This window comes from Centroberyx affinis, unplaced genomic scaffold (genome assembly GCF_046629955.1).
Source record: "Centroberyx affinis isolate AG114_WGS23_722 - 3 ecotype Tasmania unplaced genomic scaffold, CSIRO-AGI_Caff_v1 ptg000419l_1, whole genome shotgun sequence".
In the NCBI taxonomy this organism is placed as follows: domain Eukaryota; kingdom Metazoa; phylum Chordata; class Actinopteri; order Beryciformes; family Berycidae; genus Centroberyx; species Centroberyx affinis.
This window is the reverse complement of record NW_027279084.1, coordinates 1-25,788: the sequence shown is the minus strand read 5'-3', so window position 1 is coordinate 25,788 and position 25,788 is coordinate 1. Positions and strand designations below refer to the sequence as shown.

At 41.3% G+C, this 25,788-nt stretch overlaps 1 protein-coding gene across 1 annotated transcript; it reads left to right on the top strand.

Annotated features, from left to right (window-relative positions):
- Positions 1–4,384: 4,384 nt before the first annotated feature.
- Positions 4,385–23,905, top strand: st3gal4 (ST3 beta-galactoside alpha-2,3-sialyltransferase 4). The gene is made up of 11 exons (XM_071516643.1): positions 4,385–4,503; positions 9,548–9,618; positions 12,148–12,219; positions 14,636–14,717; positions 15,108–15,197; positions 16,775–16,872; positions 17,564–17,627; positions 18,323–18,418; positions 20,527–20,716; positions 21,550–21,687; positions 23,765–23,905. Exons 3-11 carry the CDS (start codon positions 12,198–12,200, stop codon positions 23,903–23,905), a joined length of 921 nt encoding a protein of 306 aa, XP_071372744.1. The 5' UTR covers positions 4,385–4,503; positions 9,548–9,618; positions 12,148–12,197.
- Positions 23,906–25,788: the final 1,883 nt, after the last annotated feature.

Genomic DNA, 25,788 nt, shown 5'->3' with positions numbered 1-25,788 from the left:
CCTGTTATAATACCCTCGGTGTGTGTGTGTGTGTGTGTGTGTGTGTGTGTGTGTGAGAGAGAGAGAGAGAGAGAGAGAGAGACCCACAAAGAATAGCTGGTATAGACTTGCCTGCTGAATGGGGCCTGTTACTAGGGGAAGCACAGGCCATTTAGAGAATAAATAAACTCTACTTCTGCTTCCCTCAATGATAACCTCTTAGCATAAACTGTCTCTTAAACACTGAAACAGAACAGACTTGTGGCTCTGGTCTGCTGTCATTTATATTCTAAGGGACATGATTTCTGACTCTGAGTGGCTTTGGCTGAGCTTTAGTTGGAACAGGAGGCAGAGCATGTTGAAAAATTGGATGGAACACCCTCCCTGCTCCATCCAAAGCAGACAAAAAAAACTTTGATCCTCCCGTTAGGTATGATTAAATGTCCTTGGCAGGGGCATTCCCTTGGTAATCAAACATACTGGCGAGGTTTCTTTTTAGATAGTTGGCATTTGGGCCACCAGAATATCAGGTAGACAGAAATTTCATTGAATCAACTGGAGCGCAAGAGTTCTAATCTAATAGTAATACTCTGTGATGCAGGAGAGCCTTATTTTACATGCCAATTATGACTAATAAGTTTCTGACTAATAAGATTCACATGTCTGTGTAGATTTGTTTCAGATTTTTTTTATTTCTGGATTTCATCCAGGTAGTTAAATGTCCAAAAAAACAATCATAACAAAATCCACTGGACTTTTTTTTCCTTCTTTTTTTTGACAAGATTCACATGGTGTATGATATAGCAAAGAATGGCAACATATTCTCCTTTTCAGTCTGATTTCAATAGTACTGTGGTACCACAATAGAAGGCCCGTGATAATAGCCCCATTTTCTGACAAGCCAACGTTGTGACGTAAAAATTGAGGCTGAGGAATCTTTGAAAGGCATAGATTTTGTTGCTACTATAACAAAGGCTCCCCCAGATGACACACAAACTGAGATATCTGACTGCTTAATCACTCCAGGCAAAGGCAATTTCCTAGATTATATTCAAAAGTAACTATAAGACTGTAATGAGAGAGGGGCATGGTGTACCCCATACAATACTGTATAAAGGGTTCTTTCACTGAAATTATTTTCTACAGATTGGCTGATATATTATGATTAAATCTCAGGTTGAAAAAAAACCCAAATCTTCATAGTAATAATCAAGACATTTACCCTTAAAGCTCAACACAATCTCAGATGTATCTTTCATTTCAGATTTTGAACCCATGATTTGTTAAAATAATATTAGCCTTTGGCCATAAAGAGATGGACATGGTTAAGTGCTGGAAAAACAGTAAAATAGGCATGCTGTGTGTCAGCAGCCCAACGCTGACAACATGAAGCAAGGAGAGAAACCATAGCAGTACGGGCAGGATGGCTAGCTGGTGTGCTTTGGACCACCAACAGTATGGAAAAGCACTCAGCTGCAGTCATCACGGTGGTCTCTGGTGGGTGGGGTACTGACCTGGACGTTTCTGTCTGTGGTGAGTGAAATTCAGCTTCTCCTGCTTCATACAACCAGCAGCTGGCTTAATTAAAGGAGAGAGGGCGATCCAGCTACCTCAATACGTTTTAGCTTTCTAGTGAATGTAGGCCGTACAGAGACATAAGACAAGAGAAGGGGCAGGTAAAATGTAGCAGCATGAGTTCTGAGGGCTCTGAGGGCCTAGGGTCCAAGTCCAGGTCTGAGTCATGTGCAGGGTGTGTGTGTGTGTGTGTGTGTGGGGGGGGGGGTGGTGGTCAGGAGTTATGACTGGCTGGCACCGGGGTCGCTGATGAAATGATATACAACTGAAAATTGTAAACTGAGTGTACAAAATATTAGGAACACCTTCTTAAGGAGTTGCACCCTATATGTGTCAGTTGTCTCCTCAAGGATTAAAAATCCCTCTTTCTCATGTCTCCTGCTCTTATATATCCCCTTCCCAACTTCAGTAGATTTGATGAGTGCTGAATAAAGGATCACCTCTTGTCAGTCTGTTTTATGTAAAGAGATGGTGTTCTCAATATTTTCTGCACTCTGCAGTGTATAGATAATGCATTCTTAGGATGCTGAGAGAGAGATGAATTATGGGAACCTCAACTTGAAATACTGCAATGGAACAGGATGGGCTGCAACGGGATCATGCATCCTGCAGGCCATTCTCAGATTATTTACAGGGCCCTGACATTGTCCTTGGTCCAGAGCCAGCAAACATTTGTTCAACATGTAGTACTTCGGTTTAAACTGTGTACTACAAGTTTGTTGCCAGCAAATACATTACAGGAGATATTTTGAGTAACTGCACTTTCACCATTTTGACACCAAGCAAAACCCCACTTTTGACACTGAACAAGCATTGTGGGTAGAGGATTCTAACAGCACTTCGGTCAACTCAAAATGCATGCTGACATAAGTAATGCTAGCATGGCAGCATGATCACATCATTTTTAGTATCCTATTCATATCCTAATTCATATTCTAGGTCAGTATTAGATGAATGTAAATATGTTAATATTCCCATGAAATACTTAGGCCTATAGATTCAAAATGTTATTTTATAATGTTAGGAGTGTGAACTGGTCAAGATGAGCTCTGATAGTAAGACTGCTCCCTCAGTGTTATGAGGAGTTTTACAGATCTTTGAATGTGTCCCAGGACACATCAATAAGTGATGTGTCCTGGGACACATACAAAAATGTATTATACTAGCAAAAGAAAAAAAAAGTAGTTGTTTAGAATCAAAAGTAGTTTCTTATGTCTATAGAGGTTTATTAAAAAGGTTTATTAAAAGTTTTTAACAGAAAAAATGTATCAATCAATTTGATATGTTCCATGTAGCCTACAATTTTAAAGGCCTTGGTGAAAGTTGCTGAGCATTACTTCAAGATAAAGATATTCATTCTGATCTTGTTTTATATTTCAGTGTTGATTGAAGTGTAATTGCTAGATTTGTATTAAAATGAACGTGTTTTACAATTGTTTACTTACATACGCCCATATTCTGCATGGCTGTATTGGGACAATGTTTGTGCCAAAAAGGCGTATTTCACTATTTTGCCATTTTTAAAAAAGTTAACAAATATAATTCAAACTGTAGCAATATTGTTTTTATAGTAATGTTCAATCTGACAACACAAAAAGTTAAAATATTGTGCTTAGTATGTGGTAACGGCAGCTGATCCAAGTTTGATCAAAATTTGTTTTGGTTCTCCTGTAAAATCTACTATAACGCACTTAGCCCTCGATATAATCAGTGTTTATTCGGAATCTAATCAAAGAGTTTTGTTTCAAAATAAAATATCCCCAATTTTTGTATTGTATATGTTTTCCAATATCAAACGATAAACACCAGGTAATGTTTTTTATTTATTTATATATTTTTTTATAATGGACATCTAGTGTTTTACAAGAGCAGTCTTCATTACTTTATTGGGGAAACTCACTCCATTTCAACTAGATAGCACAAGCATCATGTACAATTTTACATTTTGCATAGGCTGATGAAAAGAGCACCATGCAAAAAACACTACATCACATTGATAAATGTTGCTTCTAACAATGTCTTCCTCAAGAACTTGCAGTTACAGTTTCCCCCTTTTCCTAATAGAATGCCCTCACTCAGAGCAGCAAGACCCACTATATGGTTACACTTTACCCAGTTACGAAAGTGGTTGGCATAAAGTAAAGAGCCTGCAAATGTTCTTGGGTTTAATTCAGGAATTGATTAATTGCATGGGATTTTTCCCCCCTCCTAAGTTACTAACAGACATATCACTGTGTCCAGATGCACGCTAACAACCCACAGATGTGGACAGAGACAAAACAAACCTGCAGGGGCTAGTGATGAAACGGATAACAATGGGTAACCATTTTTCAGTGTAACCATCATAGACCACGTAAGTTGCTGTGAACATGGTATTTTGATAATTTTGTTAAAAAAAATCATAACCAGTAAGAATAATCCCAGATGTTTCCCTTTGAAGCAAAACGTTCGTGCTGTGTACATTTTACGAAACCTGTGTAGCTACGGAAACACCAACACGTTCAGTTTCGGTCCGTGCTGGCATTTTGCAGATGGCCAAATCAATGAAGAATTTACATCAGCTCCACCAGCTACCAGCATGCGCGTAACCACGTGCGCATGCGTCCCTGAATTGAGCAAAGGGAACGCGCTGTGCCAAAAAAGGAACCGTTCCAGTAGACCTCTATGTGCCTGCGGAGTTCACGGCCAGTCGATAGTGTCCTGTAATGTGCTGGTTGTATGTTTTTTTTCCGCCCGATGGGAGTGAGGGATGAACTTTGATGCTCACATCGCTGCTTCTTCGCGGGCACCTCCCCCTCGGGGCGCGCGGCTGCACACAGACAGCCTATTTCTCATATTCCCAAACAGTGAATGTCATTAAAAGCAACGTGAACTTGGTTGCAACATCCTCCTGCTTGGACCAGAAACTCGCCCCGCGGATTATACCTCAACTAGTGGGCAGCACTGCTGGTAAGTAAGACTGTTCAAACCCTTTTCGAACTGAAACAGCAGCCCGTGTCTGTGTCTTTGTATATTAGGAGTTTTGTGCATGTTTGGAGGATGGCGTAATAACTGCACTAATTTCTTGATACTGCTCTCATTGGATCACAAGCTGTCAAATTTAAATTTGGTCGGTATGCCTTTTGACTTATAACTTTGTGTCAGTACGATTAATATACCTTAATTTAAATGTCCCCAAAGCATATATAGATAGGCTAGGTAAACAGACAGACAGACTTGCAGTAAATCAGCTTGTCATCCTGTGCAAATATATTTATACAAAGATAGCTTAGATGGGGGATAGAAAAGGCTAGGCTGTATTATGTTTGTAGGGATATTAGCATGTATACTTGAATACACTCATTCTTTCACTCACAAGTTATTATTTTCCCTGTGATTAGTGGTTGGACTTTATTGAATCTAACCTAAAAGTAGAGTTACAATTGCAATCTGGCAGTGAACCAGGTGCCCGCTGGTTTGATGTCATTACCCAACAACTCCTTCACCTCTAATAATCAGGTATAGTGATTATTAGTGGCAACATTTTGGGCAACGCTGATGGGTAATAGAGCCCCAAAAGTTGCCTCAGCATTGTAGTTGCATTAATATCAGGAACATCTTGCTGCCAGGAAACATCATGCGAATAGTTTTATGATCCAGCGGTCCTCCTTGCTGCCTATTGCTGCTTGGCAAACATGCCTGGTGGACTACAACCCCTGTGTGTAGTTCAACATCGCCCCGGGCTGAAAAGAAGACATGTTTGGTTTGTTTCACATCTCATCTGTTAACCTACTTTCAGTCAGTTGATCTCAGCTTCTGACTGCAGAGGCCACATAAGAGAGGATTTTTTGTGTTGCAGATGCTGCCTTTAATGGGGATTAGTGGTATTGTGCACATGGGAAATTATGTGGCGAACTGGGGCGGACAGCCCATGATATGCCCTCTAGCAACTCTGCCATGGAGAATGATAGTCATGCCTGTCAATCAATTGCAATCTGACGTGCTGGAAAACATGATAGTTGACCATGTGTTTAGGCAAATCATACTCTGTTAAGTGAGGGTCAGGGACCTTCATGGGGTTTTCCCTAGCCAAATAAAGAACAGTTAAGTTTTTATTATTATTTAATTTGCTAGGAGTTAGCCCAGTGATAGAATATAAGATAGAATGACTAAGAATAATTATTCTGATCAGATGTTTCCCTCTCTCCACTTGCATCTTCCAATCTCAGTATAAAAATTCTGTAAAAATCTCCTCAGATGGAGACATAATCTTAACCAAACTGGGGTCTGTGGCTCAGTATTATATATTTTTAGGGGTTCTGTGACATGAAGAAGAATGGGAGTCCCTGCTTTAAAAGATTCTGTGAATGCAAAAGGTTATGTGAGGGTATAATTCAGCCTGATGGCTTTGTGCTGCACCGTGCCAATACAAAGTGCTTTTATGTGATGAGATGCCTTGTGCCTGTCTGGCCTTCTGCCACACTTATCTTCACAGCTGGATTAGGACAGCAGACGTCAGACCTGCATGTAAAACAAAATATGCAAAAGTTGCAGAGAGGAGGTGCCATGATTACCAAAAAACTGTAATCCTGATTTGCCCTGTTCAATGTTGGCTCACATGAAGGGTCCTGGGAGGTGTGTGTGTGTGTGTGTGTGTGTGTGTGTCTCAGGAGTGTTGGGGGATTACCCATGGGGTGGTCTGTCACAGAATGGAATGGAAACTGGGTACTGATTATTGATTGGCAAATCAACAGGACTTTTTCTTCTTGAATGCAGAAGAGTTTGAAAAGTTTAGTCTATTATTCATTCATTGGGATTTGGGAGTATTATAAAGACTTTTGATCCATTCCTCCTATAACATTTTCCCCGATATATTCAGTCTTGTTCCTTGTTAGTGTGGGAACAGTCTACGATGACCAACTGGAAATGGTTAACCGCTGTTGTTTGTCAAAACACGACCGAGCTAACTCTCCCTTCCAAAGCACTAATTAAGACCAGATTCATTTTGAAAGTAGTGAGTAGGGCGATTATACTTAAAGCCACCAAAGAGTGCATGTGCATGTAAGTGCAAGTGTACACGCGAGCACACATACAGAATGCTATAGTTATATACATAAGCAAAAAAGCATCTTTAATTAGAAATTAAACCTTGAAAGCAGCTGCTGGGAGATAATATTAAATTGATGTCATAGAGAGTCATAAAGAGAGACCCACAATCTCCAATCATCTCAATTTTATCATCAAGGATGTTGACGTAGCTTGTTCTGATGATTAGGCCTGGTGTCTTCATTCCCCAAACAGTGTCTTTTCACTACCCACGGGTGTCATCATTAGGGAAACTAGAACAGTGAAGTACTGTAGCTCGCATGCTGCTCAGTTTCATGAAGTACCCCAGTTTATGGAAGATGCAGTTATTATGGGTTTATGGAGTGTTGAGAGAAAACAACAATTTTTTTGTATTAACATCCATTGTTTCCCTATCTTCGTTCAGCAGCGGCGGCCCCCTTTTGCAGGAAAATTGCCTCCACTGCTAGAAATTTTTTTAAATTCTGACTTTTATTTCAGAATCCTGGCAATCTCAGAATCTCAGAAATTAAACTCAGAATTACAATACATTTTTCACATGTGGCCCCAATCCTCTTCCGTATCCTCCTTGCCTGGCCTTTCTTTTTTTTTTTTTTTTTCCCAAACAAATATAGAGCTATCTCAGTACAGTTAGTCCATATATCATCATATCATCTTAGTAGTTTATTTGCCCAGTGATAAAACATAGAAGTGAGAGGAACAAATTATACATTTGTGTGAAATAAAAAACTCCAGGGAGCTTCAATTTGAAAACATCTTTTCAAGCAGAACAAAGACAACAAAAAGACAAGCAAAGACAAAACTGAATTGCATAATAGAAACTAAAAGACAAAAGAACCCACCATGGTGGAGAACAACAACAGGAAGAAACATAAAATGATTGGAGAAATAGAAGTCAATTAAAATGGCACTCATGCAGAAAATGAAATCATAGGGGATGTGAGTGTGGTAATGAGTGGGAGTTTATGCATATCTGTTTGAGAGTGTTGAGTTACTGAGGGAAAACAACTTATAATAGTTTGGTATATAGAATTGTTGAGAGATGCAGATTCATTGGTAATGTGAGTTAAACCACATTTAATGGAAAACCGAATGGTCTGGCCAAATTAGAACCACATTTAACAACAATAGGTACACATAGTATGACAAATAAGACCAGGAGAGTGGAGTGAAGCCATGTCCCACAACCAAAATTGCCCTCATTCTAACTGCTACAAAAAATCCAATGAGCACTCACTGTCTTTCATCTACATCTTACATATATTACTTACAGTATGTCACATGCAGGTACGTATTATTTGTAGGAAGCAAAAAGGTTTCATCATGGCCCACAATTTCTTTGAAGGCTTTTTCTCATAAAAGCAGTCAAACTGTTACAATGGGGACCAGATTTAGCCGGTGTGAATGGATTAAATGCTTGGATTATGTGTTTTAGGGGTGATTTTCTATTGTGAGCAGAATGCGCATGTGACTTTGTTTAGAGAATGTATCTGGGGTTGACAGAAATCAGCTGGTTGGTGAAGGGTGTTCAGAATACAAGGACGTTTTGCCTCATCATCATTTCTGTAACATTTTGAATCAACCCTATTCTGATTCTATTTATTCTTATGTGCCACCACCATGGTACATGGTATGCATAACCTTACACCACAGGTTCCCCCTATAGAGTAGATGATCTAATTAGATTTTGGAGCACCTTGCTGCATACATTCACATATTAATGAGGAAAATTACTATTACTATAAATTACTATAACTCCTCAATGTTTTAAGATGCAGAGTTTATACTAATAGCACCCATGTGTTATGTGAAGACAAGTGTGTTGAAATAGAAATGTATGGTAATTAATGCATAAATGACCTCATTAACATAACTAGTTGTGTTTAATATACCTTGGTGATTATGGTGTAACATTAGGCAGCTCAAGTACCTTTTGTTTATATCACACACAATATTGTTTAGAGGCCGAGAGCTGAAAAGTTCTCACTGCATCTAACCCGAGGAATATTGTAGCTTAAAGAGTTTCTATTCATGCTAAATAACTATTCCACTGGGATGCTATTCCTATCCATGGTAGCTGCATGACTCATCTTAAAACGCTACAGTATGTGGCTAAGCTCTTTTAGTGGTCTGTCTGAATTTCTCTCATCATCACCAGAGCAAAGATTAGAGTGGCAGCAATGCATTAAGAACCACCACATGGCATTAACTAAGACAGGCCCGGATCTGAAGCTCTGCTGTTGTTTTGTTGGTCCCTTACGCCTCGAAGACTCTTTGCGAGTATCAGTCAGTCTGCCAGCCTACCTCGCTTTATCGCACAACCCAGTACTTGACCCTTTCTGCTCTCCCAGCCGACTCCAAGCCCTCTCCCTGCCCCTCTTCCCCACATATCACACACAGTCAGCCGTTGTGCCGCTCTGCTCTGTGTTGCCTGTGCTGTCTCTGAGGAGGTCCTGTGCCTCCTGTGCTTCATGCTCCTGGGAGCTATGTGGAGCTGGTTAGCTGCCCTCAATCAAGTTGAGGAGGCTGGAGTTGATGGGTAGTATTTTATATCGGCGTCTTGAGTAGGAAGGTAGGTTGGCTATGCTATATAATAAATTTGTCATTGATTCTCAGTTAGATTGGCCCACATCTGAGGCTGACGTTCCTGCATGTTGAGCATACGTATATCTATTAGCCATCCATTCACCCACTGGTGAGAAAGTCACAGTTAAACTGAGTACAGTAGAAAAATGAAAATATGTCTTTTGTTAGTCATGGAATTTTCATATTATATGCAGCTGCTTACATACTGTAATTCCATTCCTGTATCCTGCAAGTGTGCAGTTTTCAATTGCAGTTTTAGGTGTAACCTGTCATAACGGGTGTGTAGTCAAGTTGATCTCAAGATTAGTTTCTATAGATCTGAATAATTTTGCCTCTGTTACAGGGAGGAGCCCAGAATCACCACACCATCAGTGCTATTGAGGACAAAAACATTGGAAATGAGAGAGGGAAAAGGTAAGATGTTATACAGCATTGTTAATGCATTCCCAAATACCTGAGCTGGATTAGTTCTGTGATTTGCTCACTTTGCATACATTGTTTCCTGTGAAACAAATGCAGGTCTTTAAGATTTAGAAATCACTATAGTCAATTACAGCAGTTTTGATTTTTTTTTTAATGATTTTTCTGTTGTCATTTAGGCATTTAGCATAATTTATCCCAAAAGACTTAGACTGTGCCCAACAAAAGTGTTGTTGTTTTTTTTCATCAAGGACAAAAGCTACACACAATGTTTTGTTTGTCCCCATCCACATGCTTTGGTGTTTTAGCCATTTTCTTGTACAATAACAGAGCAAACAAACACAGCCCAGCCTTGCATCCTGCTCAGTGTGAAAACACAACCGCTCCGTTTTAAGGTCAAGGAGCGACGCCCCAACTCAAGAAGCAGCAGTGACACATCATGTTTTCTATCATCAAATTACACTCGTGTTCGACTGGTAGGGGCTCGAGTCTGTGAAATCCGCACAAAGTTCCTGTGGCGGTGTTAATCGATCATGTGGTCTCCACTCTGCCGCAGTCTCCAAGTCTGGCCATACATGATTTACTTGTAGATGACAACGGTTTTATTTTACTGCTGTTGCCATGCAGCAAGCACATGCGCACACACACATCTTAAAATAGATATATCGAGGGCTTGGAGCCAAAGGGGCGTAAGTGCGATTTTGGGCGAATATGAGTATTATATATCAATTGAAAGGTCTCAGTGAGATCTTTTCAGTGCCAAAATGACACAACTGAAATCATGACCCATAAGTTTTAATTAAACAAAAACTGAAAGCCGTAACAGTAAAAGTAGGGTTTTGTTTGCTGCCAAAAGGGCGTAACTGCACTTACGCCCTTTTGACACCAAGCAAAACCCCACTTTTGACACTGAACAAGCATTGTGGGTAGAGGATTCTAACAGCACTTCGGTCAACTCAAAATGCATGCTGACATAAGTAATGCTAGCATGGCAGCATGATCACATCATTTTTAGTATCCTATTCATATCCTAATTCATATTCTAGGTCAATATTAGATGAATGTAAATATGTTAATATTCCCATGAAATACTTAGGCCTATAGATTCAAAATGTTATTTTATAATGTTAGGAGTGTGAACCGGTCAAGATGAGCTCTGATAGTAAGACTGCTGGTAGCTGAAGTTCTCCCTCAGTGTTATGAGGAGTTTTACGGGTCTCTGAATGTGTCCCAGGACACATCAATAAGTGATGTGTCCTGGGACACATACAAAAATGTATTATACTAGCAAAAGAAAAGATATTCATTCTGATCTTGTTTTATATTTCAGTGTTGATTGAAGTGTAATTGCTAGATTTGTATTAAAATTAATGTGTTTTACAATTGTTTACTTACATACGCCTATAATCTGCATGGCTGTATTATTAACTTTTTTTAAAAGTTAACAAATATAATTCAACTTAAACTGTAGCAATATTGTTTTTATAGTAATGTTCAATCTGATAACACAAAAAGTGTAACGTATGTGGTAACGGCAGCTGATCCAAGTTTGATCAAAATTTGTTTTGGCTCTCCTGTAAAATCTACTATAATGCACTTACGCCCCTTTGGCTCCAAGATATTCAACTGCACATTCCACATCACAAGTGATGTGTTCTTTTTAAGCAGTGTCACAAACTTAATTTAACCATGTGGGTTTCTCTGAATTGAACTGATGGAGGGATCTGGCCTCTGCAGATTATGTCTATTAGAATCAGGAAAATTGTGGATAAGATGGGCATTGTGCATGATGTGAATGCTGTTAAATGCCTTTTAATCTGATCTAAACCATAATCTAAATTTGGCCAAAGCACAATTGAATGAAGCACACTGCGGTGAGGCTGATGTGATGGTGTGGGATTGCACATGTCCTTCGGTTCTGGGGCCAAGTGTCTATGAGTCCAGCATGATCCTCTTAAACTGATCGGCCTTGATCTGCCGCCCGTCTCTCTCTCTCTCTCTCTCTCTCTCTCTCTCTCTCTCTCTCTCTCTCTCTCTCTCTCTCTCTCTCTCTCTCTCTCTCTCTATCTCTCCCTCTCTCCTTCACAACCCCCATCTCTGTATCTCTGTCTGTTACTATTTTGTCCACCCTCTTCTTGTATTTTTGCCATCTTGCCTTGTCTTGTTTCTTTTTAAGTCCCATTCCCTCCAACACTTTCTTTCTCTGTCTGACTGTACAGTGCTTCTCACTCTCTCTCCCTTTCCCCTCACCCCATCAGAGACTAAGCCTGCCCAACACGGCTTATTTCTCACTCCATATAGCACAGCAATTGTGTGTGTGTGTGTGTGTGTGTGTGTAATACCCACTGTGACTCAATGCACCGCTGTGTCTGTTTCATGTTAGCGCCCACATCTCATTCATCATCTCGGAAAGAGGAGGATGCAATTCATGAAGCGGTTTAGAGGAGCTTGGATGTTAGCGTTAATTACGTCGGCTCATGGAAGCTCGCTGTCTGAGGCACTAATAAGTTATTCTTCTTCCAGGATAACGTCATGCACTGTATAGACATGAGAGGGCCAAGGAGCACGTGAAGATGTCCCAGAAGGCAACTAAAAGTAAGCTCTTCTGCTGTGGGTGGTCAAGCACATCTGTGCATGAGAGATTTCTCTCGGATGTTGTTAACCCTTTGTTCCGATTTGCGGTCGGCCCGCTTACACAGGAAATTACTCGCATGGGACGTTTCTCTCTCTCAGCCTTTGAAATCCAGTAAAGCTCTAATCTGATTGGGTTATTCCACACGCAGGGTTGGGAAGATTACTGTCAAAATGTAACTTGTTATAGATTACTAGTCATCTGCATGAAATTATGATGAGAGTCATGATTTATTGGGTTATCTGTGCTCAGTAACATAGCATCACGCCCATGTCATGTGAAAACCCTGTAACTCCAATTTTGCCGATTTACATGTTTTAACGTCAGTTGAAGGATTACATACTCTTTGGGATGGGAAAATTCTACCACCCTTGGTTTCATGAAACCTTTTCAAATCCCATTAAATAACCTCTAAAATACACGGTGGTCAAGCTGGAAACAAGGCTGTTTTTCTCAGTTCCTGAAAGGTTGACATTCTGGAGATACGTGGTTTTCACTGGACAGCGACGAGTCAGTTACTTTTGTATTTCCTCACTTCCAAAATGTACACAATATGAAGACATTTATTTCATTATACTGTAGATTGCAATTTGACTTTGTTAACATCTACAACCATGACTCATTTAACTATACCTTTAAATGGTCTGAATAAAATTGGAATGATACTGGGCATCTATGGCCAATATTGCTATAATACCATATCTATCTCTACTATATGCATTGTAGGCAAGTGTACAACAATTTGTGTTTAAGTGCTCTTATCCAATGTTGTGTTCTGCACATTGATTTCTAGCCACATGCCATAAGAGACATTTCAAACCATGTCATGTTTAATCCAGATGTTTCCTAAAATGTTATGATCCTAGGAAAGCACACAGCTTCCTCAATCTGTTTCACTTTTTCATTTGCTGTCCTTTGTAAACTTTGTTCACTTTGATAAAAACGGGGGTTGTGCCTTCAGACAGCTCTTGCCTTAATGTTGACACATTCCTTTAACAGAAGACCAACAGTATAGCAGCACCTTCCCTGAAGGTTTTGCAGTACCACAGGGTTTTTGAACTGTGCTTTGTGCCTGTCATTGGATGTCCCAGAAAGCAATCTCAGTTAAATTCCTGGGTAGTTTGGCTGCAAACTGTTCAGATTTACACTATAAGTAGCCATTTGTATTCATGGAGAAAACATGTGGGATGTATGTTGCTTAGAACCCTGATGCTCCCTCCCCTGTCCTGCTGTAGAGGCCCAGGTTGAATAATTAAATATTTCACCATACGGAGAACAGCTATGTGGTCACTGAGGTGTATGTAGCTCACATACAGATCGGAGTTTGCATTTCAAAATGGACAAATGCCCAGGAGAATACTGCTGATATTGAGCATTATTCCCCTATCCCAGGACAGAACACTCACCACTGAGTCCCGTTACTGGAAATGATAGAGAAGAGTTTGGCCTGGAAAATGTAGAGAAGATGAGTGTGACAGTTCTTCGGATAATTTCGTGAAAATATGGGTACATTTTCTGGCTTTGGACAATTAAGAGGTCATTTCAGTGTAAAAGCTGAAACAGTCAAACGAAGAGATCATAAAGTCAGTCCCAGCGCTGACATTGTCCCTTGATGACATCACAGATTCGAGGCTTGGTACTTACATTCATTTCACAAAATGTAGAAATGTCATATGTACATTTTTTTATTTGATCTGAGTGGTATTTAAAGAGCAGCTTTCTGTCATATTGACGTTGTCATTATAGGAAGTGACAATTGTGTATTCATTTGGAAACTGTAGTGGGCATGTCTTTTCCTGTGGCCCCTTGTGTGTTTTTAGATACAGTTTGCAGCATTTTGCAATATGTGAATGTTGCAATAGGAGTCTGGTGTAGGGCTAGGCATTTTTCAGTTTATTTTTCAAGGCAATTTCTCAATACCTATGCCAGTTCTGATTCCTCCTCTACTTCAAACTGGATGCTAATTCTCAAACCAAATTGAAAGCGCACTTCATTATGTAGTGAGTAGAGCACGTACCATGTAAGACAGTCCTTCCCGCAGCGACCCGGGTTTGAATCCGGCCCGCGGTCATTTGCTGCATGTCCTCCCCTCTCTCTCTCCCATACCTTCCTGTCTATCTGTCACACTGTCTCTATCTAATGAAGCATAAAAATGCCTAAAAAAACCCCCAAACATCTCTTTTCTACACTGGGTCAGACAATGCTTCATTGACTCCCTCCTTCAATGCCTTTTTGGTGCCTTAAAATCAAATGGCACACATTTGTACAGTTTAGTTAGGTATTGTATTATCATACCCAGTTATAGTGTGTTGTATGTGAAATATGGTTTACTATTATTATTATTTAAAGTGTTTATATGTGTGTCTTCTTTGTCTCCAGCATGGTGCCTTAGGCTTCTCCCAGTCGTCCTCTTCTTCATCTCGTTTGTCACGTACTACTGCTCTTACGCCTTCCTACAGAGGTGAATACACAGCCTTTCTTTCTTTCTTTCTTTCTTTCTTTCTTCCTGTCCTTCTGTCTTTGCTCTTTCTCTCTCTTACTCTCTCTCTCATATTGAGGTCACACGATTACATCTACACATTTCTGGAAAAGAGAAACCTTATGAGGTCTGCAGTGCTGAGTCACTACAAGTCGACAACCCACACCATTAAGCTGCCATTCTGATCAGCCAGCAGTCAAAGCAGCTAAATGGTGGTTAATTTAGTCCCTCATACATGCCGATTTTTGCACTTTTTGAGTGTTCTGGGTGTGTTCTTCTCCCAGTTACTGGCACACTGTGTTTTTAGGAAGTCAGCGGCAGTGTCCATGCCAGTGTCTGTGAACTGTGGTGATCAGTGTGCCTGTCTTTCAGCTATGGAGGCACCAGCAAGTCTCCGACCAGTAGCAAGTCGCTGTGTGGTGGCTGGCTAACACAGAAGAAGTGGGAGAGCCTCAACTTTAAGTGAGTAATGGCATGTCTGTGTGTTTTACAGACTGGAGGGAGTGGATGGCTTATTGAGGGAGGACGGTGTGCCAACGTTTTTATTGGAGCCCAAGGTGCCAGCCTCCTTAGAAATTTCAAGGCTACTCATACCCAGTCATAAAGGAAACTCAGCATATTTCTGTGTGAAAGAACCGGTTTTATAACGAAAGAAAATATTTCTTCTAGGTCTCAATTAAAGTACTTTTGTGGACCAGTCATTCAAGTTCAAACTCTTAATGAAATTGTTGAGAGAGAGACAGAGAGAGAGTGAGAGTGAGAGTGAGAGTGAGAGTGAGAGGGTTAACATGAAAATGAGCCTTGGCTAAAAAGGAGCACTTGATAAAGAAAATTAAATTTTTTTAAGGAGGACAACGGCTTTTTGTATCCCTCTGTTTCTGTCTTGTTGAGTAACCGTTGTTCCACAGCTTTGAACCCCTCTCTCATTTATTTTCACTTGCACTATTATCGGTTTATTCAGCTGTCTATTTACTGTTGGTCTATTTGTGTGCCCTGTTGCAAAATGCTGATACGGTCTCCATCTGCAGTTTGGCCCATCCACCTCCAAGGTCACTGTTTATTTCTTTAACCCAGCAGACCTTGCACAGCCGCCCTTTGACAAGACTTGTAAAACAGGCAAGATTCATAATCCTGCCGCTTTCTCCAAATTCAGTTTTGTTTACCCCCCAGAATGAACACGATTTGCATTCACGTCGGCGAGTGAGCGGGTCAAATCTTCAGATCGGTCACTCGCTTCATTACCGCAGCTGCCGGGAGGCCTTCGAGGCAATCTCAGTGACATTCCCCTAATTGGAATGCCCCCCAGAGAGGGATCCTGGTCTCTTGCAGAGAGCTCGCTGGCACACGAAGGTGATAAATGTCTGAAAGACTCACTGTCAAAGACAGTAGGTCATAAACAGCTGGAATCTGAGGCAGCGCTCGAACTGGTTGTTAAAATCCAACCGGCGAGCACAGAAAAGCAACTGTAAGCCCGGCGCTGCCGTGTTGTTCACATACGTTTTGTTACAACCCGCCACATTCGTCTCACTCTGCAGGGTCCGTCTGCGAATGTTATTGTTTTCTTTTCCCTCTCCCTGGTAGTAAAATTGCCAACCGTAGATTTTAATGCCGGGAATTGTTGTCGAATGACATCATGCAAACATGTTAGACTACTGTATGAGAGGGAGTGAAATGATTGGACGCAGGTTTGCTCATAATGAGTCTGGTTTACCTGCCTAATAGACACCAGAACATTTGGGAATGTCAAGGCATTAGTCGAGTACATCCAGCAGTTTTCCATGTGCTGCTATGGACTTTGGGTATTGTGCAGTTTGGCAGCACAGATCGTATTGTCCATTGTTTGGTTTGATGTAGTGGTGCAAAGCCAGAAGTATTTAAAGTATTTTTCTTCATCCTCCCTGTCTTACACCTCATTCATATCCACCCCTCCTTCTCTCAGCCACAAAAATCTACTGTAATATAATGCATCTATACAGCGCAGTACAGTATACAGTGTGCAGTATTGTGTATTAATTCCTGCTCTGACGTTTTTCATGCAGCATTAGCAGACAGACACAGCTCTTTCTGAAACTGGAGGATTTCTTCTGGCGGGAGCATCTGTCGAAGCTGGCATTACCTTATGGCATTAAGGGCAGCGGTATGTTGACTCTCCATTATCCTCTTGTCTGTCTGTTTGGTTTACTCTGCACATATCGTCCTCCCCAGCTCAGAGCCAGGAAGCTCTGGTTGTGCTTGTGGTATGAATGTTCCATGAGTAGCATCTGTGTGTGTGTGTGTGTGTGTGTTCTGCATCATGATAAATGCCCATATCTTTAGACTATTTAGGTCACTTTTGAAAAGGTGCCATTTAGACACAGATAGGAGACTTTCTGGTTGAGCTGTAAAACCACAACTTACAGAACATTAAATTGCAACCTAATGCCAATTTTAACCCTAACCCTAACTTTAATTAGAGATGAACAAAAACTATTTTATGATAAGTGATTTTTTGACTTTGTGACTAGACCAGAAAGTAAAATTTTTGCTGGCTTAGATTTATAAAGCGTTAGTTGAGGGTTAGTTTAAAGAAGACTACAAGCCTTAACTGAGGAAGAACATATACATTATATGATATATGATATGATAAATACATTATGTGTTTATCATGTAAGATTTATGACACATGTTGAAATCAATCCTCTGTTAATTAGTCCTTAATACCATTGGAACATCAAATAGTTCATGATATTTTATGTGAATTGCAACTTCAAATGGAAGTCAAAGTTTCCACACAATCACACCTTTTAAACTGCTTAAACTCCTTTTCTTTCTCTCACTTTCTTTCCCAGAGCTACTGCTACTGAAAGTTCTAGCCGTTATTGCCAATTATAAAGTGCCAGCCCACATTGAAAAGTAAGTGTGAGCAACATACCTCAGCCAACTTGGCACATGTTGCCGAAACTAACTTTTTGTTGTTGAAACCAACTTTTTTTTTGTTGAAACTATGCTGAATGTGTAACAGACATTTTTTAATTATCATTTTTTTTTTTTTTTTTTTTACAAGAGTCAACATTGTTATTGTAAGATAACCTCAGAAAGTGATAGCTTTCTCCCATTATTCCAGTAGAGTAGATGGTACTGCACATAGACCTGTGTGTAACCCCATGCTCAGCACCGCAGTATAGCTTACAGGAGGGAGAGTTTTTCAAATAAGCTGTTCGGTCAAACATGTGTTCCAACTGTGCTGACAAATCCTATAAAGCATGGCTAAACCTGCATGGCTTCTTTACTGTGATTATGGATACTTACAGTAGGTGAAGCCAGTAGTAGTTGCCAGTGTCTCATACCTAGCTGGATAATAGCAAAAGATATAGAGATTTTACATTATTTTATTAGTTACCGTGCAACACCTTAAAACTTCGACGTCAGGATCTCTACAGAGATGGGGTAGTGCAGTTGTGATACTTTGGGCCAAGAAAACTCATGGTATGAAAATGAAGATTTTGTGTTTTTTTTTCTTTTTCTTTTTTTTTCATTTTAAATGTGTGTGTGTTTGTGTGTGTGTGTGTGTGTGTGTGTGTGGTGTGCCTGCATGGGTGGGTCCACAGCCTTGAATGCAGAACCTGTGTAGTCATAGGGAATGGCTTTGCCATCAAAAATAGCTCCTTGGGGAGTGTCATCAACAAATACGACGTGGTCATTCGGTAAGCATGGAGAATACTGACACTTGAAACTATGATGATGATAATTAGTTTTATTAATTATTATTATTACTACTATTATTGTTATTATTGTGATTTTACATACATGGAGAAACAGGCTAAGTGTGGAAAAACATGCAAAAACAACTTGTGTAAACTCTCTATCTGCTGGTAGCTTCCCATCCAAACCATGCATTTTTAGGTGGAAAAGAACCAAATCTTGACATCTTATTACCCATCTGTTTTGTATTTTTGTTAGCCTGTTGCTAAATCCATGATGTTACCCATGTCGATTTAAATATATCTCATAGTCTGTCACTATCTACATATTGTAAAATAGTAAGATAAACATAACTTTATAATGCTAACAGGAATAGACAGACAACAGCCAGTTGGCAAGTAGTAGAAGTACCAGAATGTTCTCTGTGTATCTACTGTATATTGTGTCTGTATAGAATTGTTATTAGTATATTGTCCTGCTTGAGGATGAAATTTGGATGAAACAGATATTTGCTACATGGTCGTAAAAGAGGAGTGTCCCAGTCAAGGCATTATACAGATCCACTGGCCTGTAGAGTAATGACAGACAGACTGTATCAGTCTATGTGACCATCTGACCCTGATACAGAGCCTTCCTCCCTGCAATTAGCAAACTGCTGGGTCAAGTCAGGCTCTTTTAAAAAGGGAAAGGGGGATTTAGTTTACCCAGGGACAAAGGCACTCTGCAAATCTGATTTTATAGCCTTGGAATGAACACATGCATTTGCAGTTTTTATAAGCCTCTTTCAAACAGCCAGCATTTGGCCTGGTCACAATGCATTTCTTTCCCATAAGCCCCTCCCCTAACGTCTCTCCCACTCTTCTCAGAAGCTAATCTTTTGCTGGCCGAGCAAAGCAAGGTTATTGACATTCAGCATTCAGTGCAACAAACGCCTGATGGTTTTACATCATCGGGCCTGTGTTGTTAGGGATTTTCTGTCATAGAAACACCACCAGACTGCTGAGGCTTGTCTTAACTAAAATTCCCAAACTGTAGACGAATCGATTTACAGATTAAGATTTTAGTTTGTGCTGGTCTGTTAATTCATTGGTCAAGGGATGGGTACGTTTCATAAATAAATCCAGTGTGCCCTTGTTCAAGCCCCTTCACAGATCTACTGCTTTTGGAAGAGTATAAATAACAATGTTAAGACTACAGGTACTGGAACTGTGAGTAATTGTCCAGGATTTATTAAGCATAGTGATGAAGGGAATGGGAAGTGCAGTATTTCCAGAATGGAACACAAAATGAAGTGAGAGTCAGTAGCTCCACTCACAGGCAACTTGTTCACATACACAACAGCACCCGCTGAACTCTGAATGTCAGGTTGGCATTCGCTTAAATAACACAACACCTTGTGTTGCGTAGCAATAGAACAAACACTTGAAACTAAAGAAAACAATAGATACATTTTGCAGTGAATCTGAATAATTTTCCTTTCCTGGCACATTCATCTGGAGGAGAAAATTTGTGCGGGGAGAGTGAATGAGAATTGCCCCCCCCTCAGTGAATAATTACCATCCAAGAGCCCTTGAGCAAGGCACTTAACCCCGGCTGCTCCAGTGGAGCCTCTCTGTGGAGCTCTTCAGTCTGGCTCGCACTGGTGAGAGTATGTGGCCCCTCTTGTCCTTCTCATCAAGGCTTGCCGGCCTGCATCCAAAACTGTGCTTGTACTGGGCGGCACCCAGGTGTGTGTGTGTGTTGGGTGGGTGTGTGGGTGCTAATCCTCTACTACTCCCAGAGGATGTTGCATTAAATAAGACTGCGTTGTTCGTCATCTTGGCGTGTTGGATCAGAGTTAAAAATACTATCATGCGAGGAAGTCGCACAGAAAAGAAGGATTCTAGACTCTTTAAATGGTGCTTGCTCAGGAACATTTCCATGGTCAGGATGTGATTAGGAACAGAAAAAAAAAGTGATTAAAGTGATTATAATTCTGAAAAAAGCAGGAACACAGTAATCTCCCATTAGAAGCAAATGCCGGTTGCTTGTCCCAAAAATCAAAACCCCTTAAAAGAAACGCCTAAAAACTCCTGTCCCTGAATGGTGTGCTGTTCCATCCCTGCTTCAGGCTGAACGACGCCCCAGTCAGGGGCTATGAGGAGGACGTGGGGAACAAGACCACCATGAGGCTCTTCTACCCCGAGTCGGCCTCCTACAACCCCGGCCTGCACAACGAGCCCGGCACGCTCATGGTCCTGGTGCCTTTCAAACAGCAAGACCTGCGGTGGCTCAAAGAGATCCTCTATGATGAGAAGAGGGTACTGGATATGTGTGAGAATGCACACACATGCGCACACACACACACACATGCACACACACGCCTACTCAGTCTCGTTTTCTTCCTCTCCCTTTCAATTCAATTTCAATTCAAATTGGCTTTATTGGAGTAAGTTATGTGTTGCCAAAGCATTCCGTTTAATCATAAGTCAATATTACTATAACTAAATATGATACAATAATCATTGTAATATTTTAGTATACTGAGAACATATATACATACTTGCATAAATACAGTCTTTACATTACAATCAACACAACAAAGTAAACCACAGTACAGCATGCTACAGTATGTTTCTCTCATCATGTGACAAGCACATACATATTTAGCAGCAAGCCCAGCAGGTTTCTCCTCCTCTCCAAGTACAGAGGGGAGTTTTTGTTCCGGACTTTCTCTCTCACGCAAACACACAGCCCTGTTTTCCAGCCCTTACCAGCCATCCATAGCAGGGACAAATACTTAAAAGGTTCAACTTCATCGATGCCAGTGCCCTTCAGAGTTAAATGTGGTTTCCATCGTCAACATCCCCCACTCTGTAGCTCCGGGCGCCTCCGGCCTCTTACTGCTAATAGTTGCGGGGTCATTACCCCCTAATTTGCACATCGATTTAGTTGCCTCTGGAAATGAGGGAGTCAGAGGTTCAATTGCATCACAATTTGAATAAATTAATTCTGTGTGCTGACCAAAAACAGCAATCTCTAACACACTTTTTCTCTGTCCCTCTGTCCTTTTGCTCCTTTTGGTTTCTCTGCCTGTCTGTCTCCCTCTTTGTGCGCATGTGTGCATGTGTGTGTGTGCGTGTGTGTGTCCCAGGTGAGGAAAGGCTTTTGGAAGCCCCCTCCCCAGATCTGGCTGGGTGATTCCAGTAAAATCAGAGTGCTGGACCCCCACTACCTGCACCAGACAGCAGATCGACTGCTCCAGATCCCGCTCCATCCCAAGAACAAACAGGTGAGAGATCGCTTCCATTTCGCCAGATGGCACATGGCTATCCCCCGCATCTCCGATTCCCATTGGCTCAGTGGAACCTTGTCAGAATAGATCCTTTCTTTTGACTTTGTTACTGTACTTCGACTGTTTGCTTGTCTCTTCCCTTCCTTCCATCCCTCCCCTCTTTCTTCCTTTCTGCCCTCCGTTGCCTCCCATGTGAAAGTTAACAAGGCTGGATTGGCGCATCTGCTGATTAGCCGCAGCTCCTCAAGTGATATGTCTGGAGCGCCATGATAAACAATTTACTGTAAGAAGCATTTCTCTTGAAATATAACAGGGTCAAGAGTCGTTTTGTGGACCCAATTACTGCAAAACATGGTGAAGATTAGCTTCCACTTGACATTCCGGCTGGCAGCTCATTACAAGATAAGCTCTTCATGTCTTCTAGGCTGCACAGGGAATCCGTTGGAAATAATTGGCTCGTGAAAGGGAGCCAAAATATTGTATACATTTGAACCAGCAGCAGTTTGGAAAGAAGGAGCAAAGGGTGCAAAGCCGATTATCGTCATAGGAAAATCTCAGAATTCCAACTTTTGTGATCTCCACGTTTTACATGATTTGAAGGTTTAGATGTTCCTTTATAGGATGAGCAAGTTTCATGGCCCTTGGCCCCATGAAACCGTCAATCATCAACAGACATCAATCATCAGTCAATAACAATATAGTTATAAAGAAGATAAAGAACTGAAGGAGAGGAAATCAACATCAAAACATAGCAAAGGAACAAAAGTGGGAACACAACCATATAAGTCATGAGATTTACAGTCATGAGCAGTGATTTCAGAATGAGAAACCGTGACGCAGGACATTTTTGGTCTGCCATTGACCTGTTTTTGTTTCACAAATTGGACCTCAACTCCCTCTTTGGCTAAGGCACTGGGATGTTGAAATAGCCTGGGATCTGGCTTGGGCTATTACTCATGTTGAATGATGTTTTTATTGGCCCATCGCATCCCATCTGCCAAGCGGACTTGTTCCGTGTTTGGTGGGGATCGTCTCTGGCGTGGAGCAAAGCCAGGTTTTGTTTTGGTTCTGCTTGTTCCCCTCTCATGAGCCTTTTTTGTCAAAGAGTGAGGGGGTGTTACCCTTTTGGACTGCAATACAAACACAACTGGCTGGTGCATGAGAGGAGCGAACAGTGGGAAGGCGGGGGTCCTACAGGCGATCAGCGTGCTCGCCCGACAGGAGCTCTGCGCCATCTGCATAGGCTGTATGGAAAGGCCAGAGGGGGGGTGTGAGGGCAGGAGGAGTGGGAAGAGGGAGGGATGCAGCGGCAGAGAGAAGTGGGAGGGATGCAGGCGGTATGTTGCAGTGTGAAGTTATTTGGAGAAAAAATGGAAAAGTAATACGAATTCTCATTCTATATAATCTAAGAATGTTTTTTTTTTTATCTGTTACATTTGTAAATAGTCATTGTCCATGTTGGGTTATTTTGTGCCCACAGTTAAATTTTGGCCCTTTGCCATCTGGCCAATACTGCCAAAGGGTGTGCCTTCCAGTTAAACTGACTATTCTGAGGGTGGGTCTCTCTCTCTCTCTTTTCATCTAACCTGCTGGACCCTGCAGAAACCCTGGATCTCCTCTCCTCCCATCCCCCTCCTGTCTACCCATCAGTCTCTCTCTCTCTCTCTCTCTCTCTCTCTCTCTCTCCCTGGGTATTCCTCATCTGCCAAATACCAGCAGGAGTGTAGACTGTGGCAGACCCACCCCTTCCCACACACACACACACACACACTCCACCAGCAGCAGGCAGTGCCCAAGGACACAATAGATGAGGCAGACGGATGTAAGGCTAACTAATGCCTCTGCCAGTCAAATAGGCAAGGACAACCCCCACAACACACACATACACACACACACACACACACACACACACACACACACACACGCACACACACATATACACCATTTTCTCTTTCTTTCTTTCTTTCTTTCTTTCTTTCTTTCTTTCTTTCTTTCTATAATAATACTCTCATGTTCACACGCACCAACACACCGCCTGTCCCCAGACCGAGGGGTTTTTGTTGATCTCTCGCAGGTCTGGCTTGCGGCGGTGACAGTGTGCGGCCCCTCTCGCCCCTCTCGCCCCTCTCACCAAGGCTCCATGGGCCCGCGTCCAAACTATGCGCCGGGCCGCTACAGAGCGCCGGTGTTCGCTGGTGTGCCGGCGACCACATGAGGCTAATACACACAGAATGTCAGCTGCATCCCATCGCGGGGCGCTCATCAAGACACTCATGCTCAGTGCATTAGCGACCTGATTCGGTGGAATGTGCTAGTGAGGAAAGAAGAATAGAGGGGGAGAAAAGAACAGAGGTTGTGTTTCAGTTTCTTATCTAAGGCTTTCAGGCCGGCCAGATCAGCCGCAGCTGTATCACTGGACGGGCAACACACACATACACACACATACACACACACACACACTCATACAGGAAGTGTGTAGAGTGTGAGAGTGTTTGCTAAGGTGCTGCACACCCAGGCGAATCCGTAGTGAAAATGGTCTTTTCCACATTTAGATCCAAGCAATATACATCTATTTAAGCCAAGCTTTCAGTTTGTGTGCTGTGATGAAGGTCTTGCAGGCTGAAAAATGTCATTTGCATCAACCTGAGGGCACGTAAGGTCTTTCTTGCAGTGGATTTTTGTACAGGAAGCTGAAAAGCTGCATTTATGCACAACCACAGAGCTAGATAAAGCCAGACGTACATATAAGCGAATAGGAACACAAGCATGAAACACACAGACACACACACACACACACACACACACATACCTGTAGACATACACATTTTTTTAATTCTGGAAAAGGAAAAGTACCATCTCAGCTCGGCTGCAGACACGTACGTGCACACTCAAAAACACACACACACACACACACACACACACACACACACACACACACACACAGTGATATGAACAGGATATGAGTATATATGTTATGCCATGTTCCAGAATCACAAAAAACCTCCAAAGTTACTGAGAAAATCACAGAGGCTTTTGTGCTGGAGAGCCTGCTGTTCTGTTCTGTTAGTTCCACCACAAGGAATGTCTTTATTGTTAGCCAAACTTGAACCCAACTTGAACTGTTTGCGTTACATGCTTTAAGTACAGACAGTATCTTTTTTTTCCCTCACCATGTCAATAGCCACTTTTTCACAGCTGGATGTTTCCCCGGGCCAGTGACTATTTTACTGCGTCCTATCTCTTTTTGTCTTTTGTGTTTCTTTGTTTTTCTAATCTTTCTCACCGCATTGAATTTCCCTGTGTGGGATAATAAGGTTTATCTAATAATCAAGAAGATGAAGTCAATAACATCAGTGTTTTATATGGAACCATATTCTGTTGACAAAGGATCTTTGGTCTTGGTAGAAATCAAAGGACGATGAGTAAGCCCTGTTCGGCAGTATTGTGGAAACTAGGCAGTTGTAAACACCAGTACGTGCACCAATACTGGACAATAGAAATGCCTTTGGAAATAGTGTTCTAGCAGAGGAAACTTTATGATGACATGGAAAAAGATAGACGACAGATAGGAAAAGGCTGTTGGGATTGTGTGCTGCATTTTGTAAAGGGACGGAAAGAGAGAGCCTGTTCCATCTCCAGTTCATGTGGAAATGATTCTCCTTCTCCTTGCCTCTGTGAACATGGATAATCATTGACAGAGTCATGTATGTGAAGCAGCAAACAACACTGGGAAATCTCTGTGCGCAGTATGAGCTTGTTAGGGACTACACTGTCTATGTCTAAACTCTTATAAAATCTAAAGTCTTTAAGTCTCATATTGGTGTTCAATCTTGTTTTCCTTAAAACAAGTGAAAAAATATGCCAGTGCGGTAAGATAATGTCCCCTCTTTTTAGTGCAATTTACATTGTTTTTTTTTTTTTTAAATATGGCAGATCACTCCAGTTTCACATAGTCATTTGACTCTTGAAAGTGCATCTGGACTGGAAGCGAGTAAAATGATCTTATTCCATTCCCTTTTTTTAAACAGTATGTCTAGGAGAACGATTGAATACTAAATGAAATGGCTTGGTAAGATTTTTTTTACATTTTCTAGTGTA

Excerpts from the sequence above, each read along its gene's own strand:
- st3gal4 (XM_071516643.1), top strand. The coding sequence starts at position 12,198 with ATGTCCCAGAAGGCAACTAAAA. Across the intron at positions 14,718-15,107 it reads TCTTACGCCTTCCTACAGAG|CTATGGAGGCACCAGCAAGT; the intron begins GTGAATACACAG and ends CCTGTCTTTCAG. Across the intron at positions 16,873-17,563 it reads TTATGGCATTAAGGGCAGCG|AGCTACTGCTACTGAAAGTT; the intron begins GTATGTTGACTC and ends TTTCTTTCCCAG.